General features: G+C 42.6%; 1 protein-coding gene across 3 annotated transcripts in view; it reads left to right on the top strand.

Annotated features, from left to right (window-relative positions):
• The window catches only part of CPNE3 (copine 3), a 36393-nt gene that overhangs the window by 5348 nt on the left and 18906 nt on the right, over positions 1-12139 (top strand). For all 3 annotated transcript variants that reach the window (XM_071554221.1, XM_071554222.1, XM_071554220.1), the window contains exons 3-5: positions 4525-4661; positions 5281-5460; positions 6627-6701. In XM_071554221.1, the coding sequence (XP_071410322.1) occupies positions 4533-4661; positions 5281-5460; positions 6627-6701 (384 nt within the window). In that variant the 5' untranslated portion in view covers positions 4525-4532. The remainder of the gene's footprint in view (positions 1-4524; positions 4662-5280; positions 5461-6626; positions 6702-12139) is intronic.

Below are 12139 nucleotides of genomic sequence, written 5' to 3'. Positions count from 1 at the left end.
TGTTACCCAGCTTTTCAGCACATCAGGTAGTGCCACAGGGCAGTTTTACCAGCTGTGTTGCCTGTAAACAAAATGAAAAGAGGAGCAAAATTCAGATTTAGAGGTATGATTTTTAAAGAAGCCATTTTGTGGGTTTTGGTTTGTTTTATTTTTTTTCCATATGCAGTGATGAAATTAGGTTGTGAAACAGTCTTAGCCTTTTGTACCTGCATGAAAATTCAGTTTCCTGTGAGGTGATCAGTTTCCTTGAGAACTGAAGGGTTATCTTGAGATTTTTAAAAAGAGGTATTTATATACATGGAGTCCAAGATCACTAGCAATTGTGTCGCCCCTAGCCCCATCAGTGGAAGAAGTACCTGTTTGCCATAATTTCATTGTCAGCTTCTTGTAGCAGATGTAGCATTTTCCTGGAGTATGGTGTCATTCCCTGTTCGGTGCATGTGCAGCTCTTATCAAGAGATGTTAGAGGACCATGCTGAGATAGTGGATTGAACAGTTTATTTTGTCAGATGGATGTTGTCTCCTAGATTACTTCCATTTAAATCTTACCTTTGTGCCAGCTCTTTACTGGAACCCTTTTTGTGAAAGGCTGTTACAAGAAGTACTATTATTGCTTGGTCTAAGATGCAATAGAAGCGATTTTAATACAGGCCTAGAGATCTTAACCAAAAACATTTTTGTTTGCAAGAAGTAGTATCTTAGTCCTGTCTGAAAGAACAGTCTGAAAAATTGCATGCCCTGAATGTTCAGTACAGTAAAGCTTCATGTGCATGATTTCAGGTTTGGGCTTAGTTCAAGACTTTAATTTTTACAGTCTCTCAGAATAATTAATTTATTTCCACTTTTTGTTATCTGCCCAGGTTAAAGGGAAATATGTAATACCCCAAGAAGGATTGAAGCACTGATTGTATATGCCTTTTTCAGTGTAGCACACAGTCAACATAAAATGCTTAAGTGTAGCATTATAGCAAGCAGATTAGGTGATCAGAACAGACTTTATTAGCAAGTTTCCTGTGGCTTTCTGTGTCCTGAGGTATCTACAAATTACATATTTTTAGTCTATTGTCATTAATAGTTTACAGGAACTATAAATGTTCTATGATAGCAATAACTTGCATCAGAACAGCTTTGAGACTTGTGACTAAAGGCAGTGATGCCAAACCCAGCTGGGGCAGTGTTTACTTCATTAGTCTTTTTGTCTTCTTGTAGTTATGTATTTCTACTTGTCAGAAACACCTATGATTAGGCGTGTCATTTTACTCCTCTGGAGAGTTCTCTGGGCAAGCAGTACTGTCCATTGACATTGCAGCATTGAGAGGATTGCTGCAGTCCGGCAGTTCCCAGATGCTCTGTTAGATTATTCTGATAATAGATCTTTCCAGGTTCCTTTCCAGGTTAGAATGCCATGTTTACAGTTTCTGTTGAAAAATACTCAATGGCTGGGTTATTTGGTGTACCTCTTATCTTCAATGGAATCATCAGTGGAATTCAGAGAACATTATGATCTATAGAACTGCAAGGCAAGACTTGGCCTTGACTTACATTTTTTTCTTTGATAATGACAACTCAAGCAGAAAGACTTGTCATGTACTTTATTGACCTAATGGTGCTCGTGAGCAGCCTAAACATGGCACAGGATTATTCTCCCTTGTGACAGTACATTGCTACAGTTCAGAGTCTAAATGTCAGAAGTTCTGCCTTACAATTTATGTAGTAATTTTCAGTCTTTTTCTGTCCTTAATTATTTTCTTTTAAGCCTGATATGCTTTTGCAGTCATAAAAGCTATTCCACTAAAAAGGGACTATTGAGCTATCATCTGTACACTTTCTGGTGTGCTTTACCTCCTTTTATGCTTTACCCTACATGGAGGGCAGACAGTTGATAGCTTGAGAAAAGCAGGGATTTTAACTAAATTTGGCCAAAGGGGAGCATAGCTCCTTTAGTAACAGTAACTAATTAAATAAGTGAATCTCTTATTATATGTTGTAACTTACTGGCAGTCAAGGCTCATCCTACCAGAACCCAAACAGTATAATCTGTCCATGTAAAGTTTTTCCAGATGCCTAAATATTCAAGTAATCTAGTCATGTATCTAGAATATTTTGCATTTGTGAAGTTTTGCTTTTGTGTCTGGGTTTTGAGTATCCTCCACCTGGATAAATGCATGTTCTTGTTACAAGTTGTATTTTATCTAATATGGATGGAATTGCTGCATTTCAAATGAGCATTTGTGTTTCAGGGAAGGTAAGCAGTTTTTTTATTCTTCCTTCCTCTGTGCTAAAGGATGCTTTTTGCACAGCACCTGTTTTGCTAAATCTGCCCTTTTCTACATTAGATACATAGTGGGAGAATTGGTGACATGGAGGAGGAGAGGAAGTAACAGAATCTGTGTTCATGTGAGAAAATACTTGAGATGTAAGAGAAGTGGGACATACACACACGCACACACACACACACACACAGGCAAAGAGGAAGAAGCTGAGCATATTTCTAGGTTGACTGAATGCTATCCCTTTTACAGGGATTTTGGAAATATTGCCTTAATGAAATACGGCTACAAGTGCTCTAAAGGACTCTTAATAATGAGAAATTTCAGGCAAGCTGAAGCAAGAAAATTTTGACTGTTTTCAGAAATATGTCTTAATTCAAGTTTGAATTCTGTTGAAGCATCAGTGGGTTTTAGAGCATCAGTTTGTCTGCAGAAGGTTGTTTTCCTGGAAACAGCCATTAAGGAGTCATGTACTGGTCTGTGCTGAATTCTGTGGGAAAGTCACTGGTTGCTAATGAGCTCAGTCTGGCAGCCAGGAAAGTAATAGGGAATGGAAAATACCAGTATAAAAAGAGGACGAGGGTAAAAGAGTCAGACTGCTTTTAGGAGGTGTGCTTTCTAAGTGTAAAAAATCATTGGTTTAAAAACTATTTAAATACTTAGAGCTTTACTTTTTTCTCCCTTAAGGACAATGACTAAAACTATTAAGTTATGGGAACAAAAGATACTTAAAGATGAAATCACATTTAATTTAGGTGTTTGGGAGGTGCAGAAGGATTTCCACGAATCTAACATGCTTCTTAAAATATGTGCATGGATGTCTGAGTGGTTCCTTTACAGATAATTTATATGTGCTTCCATCTCCAAAAAGTCCATCTCCGCTAAGAAAGCAAAACAGGGATAAGAGGAAACATGTGAAGTGTGCCCTAGTAGAGTACAAGAAGCCTCAGGAAAATTTCCTCAGATCCCACAGTGTTTTCTTTCTCCGGTTTTCAGTTCATTCTTCCTGTTTTCCATCTTTCTTTCCCTTTTTGCCTCTAAAAACCCATTTTTTTCATGTAAAGTTTTATGAATACAGTGAAAGGAAGAGCAGTGGGTTAAGTATAGTTTCAAATTCAAATACACTATATGTGTATGATGCAATTGAGCTGACTAAATAGGCAGATACTTTGCCTTCTTCTGTTTAGTGTCTCATGCAATTTCAAGATAAATTAATTCAGAGAGATACTTTATTCAGATTGTTGACTTACTGAAGAGACAGAAAACCTGAAACTAAAGAGGCTTGGGAACTTCCAAGATAGGCTGCTTGTAGAAAGATTTGGAAGTTTTAGTCTCTGAGTGAAGGATAGTTGTACTGTAGAGAATTACCTCTCCAAGAGTTGTTGGAAATTATCAACTGTATCCTTGAAGTGTATAATTATAGATATTTCTTTCTTTATACAGAAAATAATCTGCTGGACTTGTAAATGCATATTGTCCCAGTGTGAGATTTATAACTGATAATGAAGTAATTTCTATAGGTTTGTAGTATTTGCTGGTGTTAGTTCCAGTGGAGAATGATAGAGATATTTAAAGAGAAAATGTAAGAAGACTTTCTATTGTTCTTTTTTTTAAAGTGAGTCTCCAGGATGAACAGTTCTTTCTAATTTTCAGTTGTTACTTGATTTCAAAGTGTTTATCCATGTTATTAAAATTTGTAGTTGTTTTTGTTCATTTACTGAAGCAATATCATTGGTTACCCACTTAAAGTCCTTTTCTGATTCTGCCATGCACAGGATTTCAGTGTTTTACTCTAAAAGTCTGATGGAGGACTGTATCATGTACCTTTTTTCCTTATTCATTTAATTATGATTAGTGTCTGCATCATAAGATACTGGCATTCATGTGGGCTTTACAAGATTTAATTTAAAGCTTGTGAAGTTTTATTGTCAGCAATTCAACCCACTGCACTTTCTTTGAGGTATATCCCATTTTTCATTTGCTTCCTCAGGCATTCTAAGAAACCTGATCTTGTTTTTTTTATGTACGAATTTTAATTTTTTCTACCTCTGTGGCAAAGCTAAGAGTAGGACAGTAATAATACTTTAATGTTGGTACATCATGAATCTTAAAATTTACATTTATAGCCTCAAATCATCACTCCTGACAAGCTAACAATTCTCGTGGTCAGGTAGAGAATTAATGCATTATGGCAATCCCATTGTTTGCGTTTTAGTCACTTTAAAAATTAATGATTTCTGTTGCTGCTTTGTAGCGTAACAGATGGCGGCACAGTGTGTGACCAAGGTGGAGCTGAGTATTGCCTGCACCAACCTCTTGGATAAAGATGTTGGTTCCAAGTCAGACCCTCTGTGTGTGCTACTCCAGAACACAAGTGGTCAGTGGTACGAGGTACAGTCTGATGCTTCTCATCAATCTGCTAAAACTCATTCTAACTTGTTAGTCCTTTTAAAACACTGTAACATATGATTTCATTAAAATATTTCAATTTTGCAGCAGCACCTCTGAATACTTTTCATGAGATTGTATCTCTAATATTTATACAGGCATCACACTAATAGTTTTCTATTAAATACTTAAACCTGTATGATTTCTGGCACCATTTTCCCAGTCATGTGTGGACCAACAGAAGAAGCCTTTTAAGTGCTTTCATGTGCTTTTATAAATACAGTACTTGAAAACTAGGGTCTTATCCTGGATTTGACAGTATACGATCCTGTGTTGGTCTTCCCTATGCAGGATTAGGTAGGTATTCCTTACAGGGAGACAGCAATGAAAAACAGTCCCTCAGATATCCCTAATTTACAACAGTGGGGTTTGTAACATAGTGTGTACCTATAATACAACATTTTGTAATATAGTTTATATTTGATGAAACGTTTGTAGGAAGAAATGGCTTTGTACTTTATAGTAAGAAGAACTCTTGAATGTCTTCAATAATATGTTATTTAATTTGCATGCTTGTTTAGTTTGTGAGATACTGGATAAAGTGGTGTCTTTCTAATTGCAGGTTGATCGCACAGAAAGAATTAAAAATTCCTTGAACCCAAAGTTTTCCAAGAAATTCCTAATTGATTATTATTTTGAGCTTGTTCAGAAACTTAAATTTGGAATATATGACATTGATAACAAAACCTTTGATCTGAGTGATGATGACTTCTTAGGAGAATTTGAATGTACGCTGGGACAAGTAAGTATGTGGATGATTTGCCTTAGGAAATGAGAAAATGAGATGCGGCAAATCATTAGCAGCTTTAACTTAAATTTGTCACTATGTTCTTGTGTACTCTTGGAGTACTCTTAAGTTGAATGGATTCCCTTACCTTGTTTTTTCAAGCCTCAGTTCAGTCTGTATAAATGTCACTTGCAAAATATCTTGAGATGATGCCCTGAAATGCAGTCGAGGGTGGCAGTTGTTAGATTGCTATCTGAAAGTAAGTGGACAGTCAATGATCACAAAGTAGTAATTGCTATTTACTTACTCTGATACTCAAATTCTTATGCCCCATAAAACGAGAACTGCTGTAGAAAAACATATGAGTGTTCACAAAGGCCATGTTATCCTTCTAGTCAGCCTTCCACTCAGTGCAAGCAATGATCCTTGTTCTGCTAGCTGCAAATTTTTTTCCAGTTTCTCAGTCATATTCTACTTTTGGTTCTATCACAATTGGGCAGCTTCTTTTTAACTTATTCTTTCAAATAGATCCTTCAAAGATGCTTCTCAGGAGAGTGGTCTTGGGATTTTTCCTGCCTTATGTCTAAAGTATTTTTATTTTAAGTGCCTTATAAAGATGTAGGAATTGTGAAATTAAATTCAGTGTCAATTTAAAATCAATAATTCATTCTTAAAGAAGCACCTGTGGAATGAGTAGACACACTTCTGAGTAAGAATTGCCTCTATATAGTAAAATAAAATCAGCATGAAACAGTGAGGGGGAGGCTGATGTTTGTTTACATGACGGATGTTGTGTTTATAAATCTGTTTGCTGAAGCCATTTAGTAAATGCTTTACATGAGTTTGAAAGGTATGTATGAAAAACTCAAGAACAATTTAAGGTTGTTACTTAAGGTATTATCTTTATTCATGTATGTGTATTGTGTTCCCAGAAGACATTTTTTTCATGTTACTCCTCATGCTCTGCCTGCATTCATTTGCATATGTATTTTAAAATTTTGAATTGTGTCAGGTGTTGCCTGTTCATTTATAGAAGATTGTGGAAAGTAAATGTAATGCTGTCATCTTCATGATAAAGGAAAAATTCCTAAAATGAAAATACCTCATTACCTCATTTCATTCCTTTGAAAATCTATTAAACTGTGTTAATAATGGTTGATATTCAAATTTTGTCTTGGCAGATAGTTTCTAGCAGAACACTAACAAAACCATTAGTACTTAAAAATGGCAAACCTGCTGGAAGAGGAAGCATTATGGTAAGACACTTAAGGAAATCTCCTCAGAGTTTATCCTTAAATATATTTGTGTGTTTGTTTAGTTGATTAGTGCCTTGAACAGTGTGTCTATTCTGTGGTGCTGTAAAAAGTATCATAAAGCCTTTTTTTTCCTCCACTAATATATCTTTGTCATTCAATTGCAGCCCCCCTTTTGTATTATAAGTCCCTTTGCATGCATCAAAATAATTAGGGCATCTACTATGCTGCTGTTTGGGGAATATCTTTCTTAGTGCCATGATCTATGGTAAATAGATGGAATGGAATCTCAGTGTCAAATTGTGCTGGTTAGAAGGTGAACCAGCAGGGGAAATGAACTCACCACGAGAGAGATTATAAGTCAGAGCTAAAATTTAATAATAATATTACAATAACAACACTGATACACAAGGGAAATTGCTTTCAACTCACAATACCCCAGCAGTATAACCCAGTGTCCTGGGGCACAAACCCAAGGGGGTTTGTTTGCCCTTGTGCTGAGACCCCTGTGGCTCCCCCAAGTCCAGAGCAAAAGGAAAAGAAAAACCTGTTGGTGCAGGCGAGGGCTGTGGTCTGGGCGAGAGCGGTGATCTCCTGCTGTCGAGGTCCTGCTGCTGCTCTGGATCCGACGAGAAGGTCCTGAGGTCTTCTTACCCACCACTTATGTACCCTCAGGGAGCACTCAGTCCCTCCCCCTGGGCGGGGACTCACACAATGGGTGATTAACTCTGGGAGCCAGGGGGTGTTGAGCTGTTGATGGCCCATTGGCAGCTCCGCCCCCCTCAGGCTGGGTGTGAAGTGATAATGGCTCCCTGGGCAGCTGCTGCTAATGGCCCATTGTCCTTGGGGAATGAATAGAGGGGGTGGAATACACAGGTTTGATCACCACCACACAGGGTTAGCTGGTCCCTCCAGCTGAACTAGGACATTATCCACCCCTTATTCCACTCCATCTAGTCATTCCCAAATTAACCCCCTTTTTACCTATACATATATATACACATGTATACAATGAAACATTACAAACTCTTCTCGCTCAAAATTAGGTCCCCTTGTGGTACACAACGTGTTTCTCCATCTTTTTGCATTACCCACCAAGTGCAACCAGGTCCTTGAGCAAAGACAATCCCTCGGATGGGTTTGCCTTTGTTTGAGGTGGAACTAACCCAAACAGTCTTTCCTAACATACCTCTCATATGGACCACAGGGACTTTATCTCCATCTACAGTATTCAAGAGTTCTGATTGGGCAGGGCCAGCTCGATTGATGGAGCCCCGGGTGTTGACCAACCAGGTGGCCTTTGCCAAATGCAGCTCCCAGTGTTTGAAAGTTCCCCCACCCAACGCCTTCAAGGTTGTTTTCAGCAGTCCATTACATCGCTCAACTTTCCCGGCAGCTGGAGCATGGTAGGGGATATGATACACCCACTCAATGCCGTGCTCTCTGGCCCAGGTGTCTATAAGGCTGTTCTTGAAGTGGGTGCCGTTGTCAGACTCTATTCTTTCTGGTGTGCCGTGTCTCCACAGGACTTGTTTCTCAAGGCCCAGGATGGTATTCCGGGCAGTGGCGTGAGATACGGGGTATGTCTCCAGCCATCCAGTGGTTGCCTCTACCATGGTCAGCACGTAGCGCTTGCCTTGGCGTGTTTGGGGAAGTGTGATGTAGTCAACTTGCCAGGCTTCCCCATACCTGTATTTCGACCACCGTCCACCATACCATAGAGGCTTCACCCGCTTGGCCTGCTTGATGGCAGCACATGTGTCACAGTCATGGATAACCTGTGAGACACTGTCCATGGTTAGATCCACCCCTCGGTCACGAGCCCATCTGTATGTTGCATCTCTGCCTTGATGACCAGAAGCATCATGGGCCCATCGGGCTAGAAACAATTCACCTTTATGCTGCCAATCCAGATCTACCTGAGAGACTTCAATCCTGGCAGCTCGATCCACCTGCTCGTTGTTACGATGCTCCTCATTAGCCCGGCTCTTGGGTACATGAGCATCTACGTGACGGACCTTCACACTCAGCTTCTCTACCCGGGCAGTGATGTCCTGCCACATCTCAGCCGCCCAGATGGGTTTCCCTTTGCGCTGCCAGCCGGCCTTTCTCCAGCGCTCCAGCCATCCCCACAGAGCATTGGCCACCATCCACGAGTCAGTGTAAAGGTAGAGTCTTGGCCACTTCTCTCGTTCGGCGATATCCAAAGCCAGCTGAACAGCTTTCAGCTCTGCGACCTGACTTGATCCACCTTGTCCTTCAGTCGCTTCTGCAACTCGACGTGTAGGACTCCATACAGCTGCTTTCCATTTCCGGCTTGTCCCTACAATGCGGCAGGAGCCATCTGTGAAGAGAGCATATCGCTTCTCCTCTTCTGGTAGCTGGTTATATGGTGGGGCCTCCTCAGCTCGTGTCACCTGCTCCTCTTCTTCTTCAGAGGACAATCCGAAACTCTCACCTTCCGGCCAGTTGGTGATGATTTCCAAAATCCCAGGGCGATTAGGATTCCCTATCCGGGTTCGCTGCGTGATCAGAGCGATCCACTTACTCCATGTGGCATCAGTGGCGTGATGGGTAGAAGGAGCTTTTCCTTTGAACATCCAGCCCAACACTGGTAGTCGGGGTGCCAGGATGAGCTGTGCCTCAGTGCCAATCACTTCTGAGGCAGCTCGAACTCCTTCATACGCTGCCAGGATCTCTTTCTCAGTTGGGGTGTAGCTGGCCTCAGATCCTTTGTATCCCCGACTCCAGAATCCCAGCGGTCGTCCTCGAGTCTCCCCAGGTACTTTCTGCCAGAGGCTCCAGGATGGGCCATTCTCCCCGGCTGCAGTGTAGAGCACATTCTTCACATCCTGTCCTGTCCTGACTGGCCCAAGGGCTACTGCATGGGTAATCTCCTGTTTAATCTGCTCAAAGGCTTGTTGTTGTTCAGGGCCCCACTGGAAATCATTTTTCTTCCGTGTCACAAGGTAGAGAGGGCTTACAATCTGACTGTACTCAGGGATATGCATCCTCCAAAAGCCCACGGCGCCTAGGAAAGCCTGAGTTTCCTTCTTGCTGGTCGGTGGGGACATAGCTGCTATTTTGTTGATCACCTCTGTTGGAATCTGACGACGCCCGTCTTGCCACTTCACTCCTAGGAACTGAATTTCCTGAGCAGGTCCCTTGACCTTACTTCGTTTAATGGCAAAACCAGCTCTTAGGAGAATCTGGATTATCTTCTTTCCTTTCTCATAAACCTCCCCTGCTGTGTTCCCCCATACAATGATGTCATCGATGTACTGTAGATGTTCTGGGGCCTCACCCTTTTCCAATGCAGTCTGGATCAGTCCATGGCAAATGGTGGGACTGTGTTTCCACCCCTGGGGCAGTCGATTCCAGGTGTACTGCACCCCCTTCCAGGTGAAAGCAAACTGCGGCCTGCACTCTGCTGCCAACGGAATGGAGAAAAAGGCATTGGCAATGTCGATGGTGGCATACCACTTGGCTGCCTTGGACTCCAGCTCATACTGAAGCTCCAGCATGTCCGGCACAGCGGCACTCAGGGGGGGTGTGACCTCATTGAGACCACGGTAATCCACCGTCAGCCTCCACTCTCCACTGGACTTTCGTACTGGCCATATGGGGCTATTAAAGGGTGAGTGAGTCTTGCTGACCACCCCTTGGCTCTCCAGCTCACGAATCATCTTGTGTATGGGGGTCACAGAGTCTCGGTCAGTGCGGTATTGCCGACGGTGCACTGTGGCTGTGGCCAGCGGTACCAATTGTTCTTCAACTTTCAGCAGTCCTACAGCAGAAGGGTCCTCTGAGAGGCCAGGCAAGGTGCTCAGCTGTCTGATTTCCTCTGTCTCCACAGCAGCTATGCCAAAGGCCCAACGCAGTCCCTTTGGGTCTTTGAAATATCCATTCCTCAGGTAGTCTATGCCAAGGATACATGGGGCTTCTGGACCAGTCACAATGGGGTGTCTATGCCATTCCTTGCCAGTCAAGCTGACTTCAGCTTCCAGTACAGTCAGCTGTTGGGATCCCCCTGTTACCCCAGAAATAGAGATGGATTCTGCCCCGACATATCCTGATGGCATCAACGTGCATTGTGCGCCAGTGTCCACTAAAGCTTTGTATTTCTGTGGGTCTGATGAGCCAGGCCACCGAATCCACACAGTCCAATAAACCCGATTGTCCCTCTCCTCTACCTGGCTAGAGGCAGGGCCCCCCTAGTTCTGGTCATGGTATTCACTGCGCTCTCCCTGTGAATATGACCGGGAGGTTCCTTCAAGAGGATCGGGCATAACATCATCATTCCTATACTGTCTGGAGCCTTGCCCACGAGAGACCGGAGCAGCCTTCAACCTTAAAGAATTCCCTGTGTTAGTTGTGCCTCTTTGCAATTCACGTACCCGAGCTGCTAAGGAAGAGGTGGGTTTCCCATCCCACTTCCTCATATCTTCTCCATGCTCATGGAGGTAAAACCACAGATTGCCGCGTGGAGTGTACCCTTTCTCCTTAGCTGGAAGACGCCTGCTTCTGATGGCGGAGACTCTTGTTTGTTCTGGAGAGATATGGAAGAGTCCTTCCTTAATCTTCTCTTCCAGTTCAGCCAGTTTTGTTTCCACAGCTGAAACATGGGCTCGTAATGGAGCAGTGACAGTGTCTTCATAAATCCTGAGTTTGCTGACCAGTGCACCCACCTTGTCTTCTCCCTCTCTCCACTGCAATGTTGCAAGGTAGCGAGAATACATTTCTGGCCCAAGTCGTGCAAATTTTAACCACATCTGGGATGTGCACTGGACACCATCTGGACTTTTAGGGAATCTCTCATCCTCTGAAAAGATTATCTCCAGTACGGCTAATTCCCTTAAGCACCGGATACCTTGTTCCATCGTGTTCCACTGTCCTTGCTGTACGTGGAGGTCCTCCTTACAAAGATATCTCTCCCTCACGCTTGACAACAGTCGCCGCCAGAGGCTGAGAGTTTCCTGTCTCTTTCCAATGCCCTGATCAATGACAACATCTCGAGACAGGGATCCCAGCTGCCTTGCCTCACTCCCATCTAGAATTGTATCATTGGCTGCAGCATCCCAGATTCGAAGTAGCCAGGTCAAGATGGACTCGTTTGCCTGTCGTGTGAACTCTCTCCGGAGCTCACGCAGCTCTCCCAGGGATAGGGACCGGGTGATTATTTCTGGCTCCATTTCTTCTGCTTGAGATGAAGGTCCTGACTCTTCCTCGTCATGCACTATACGAACTGATTTGGTCTTTGATTTTCTTTTCTGGACAGGGGCAACTGCTATCGGTTTCTGTTGTCCTTCTGGCTCCTCCATGGTTTGTGTGGACATGGTGCTGGTTGATGTATCTCTCTTCCTCTCTGGCTCAGTCATGGTCTGGGTGGACATGGCGCTAGTTGATGTATCTCTCTTCCTCTCTGGCTCAGTCATGGTCTG

This window comes from Pithys albifrons, chromosome 4, assembly GCF_047495875.1.
Source record: "Pithys albifrons albifrons isolate INPA30051 chromosome 4, PitAlb_v1, whole genome shotgun sequence".
NCBI classification, from domain to species: domain Eukaryota; kingdom Metazoa; phylum Chordata; class Aves; order Passeriformes; family Thamnophilidae; genus Pithys; species Pithys albifrons.
Note: the sequence above shows the minus strand (reverse complement) of the source record. Positions and strands in the feature narration are given on the sequence as shown.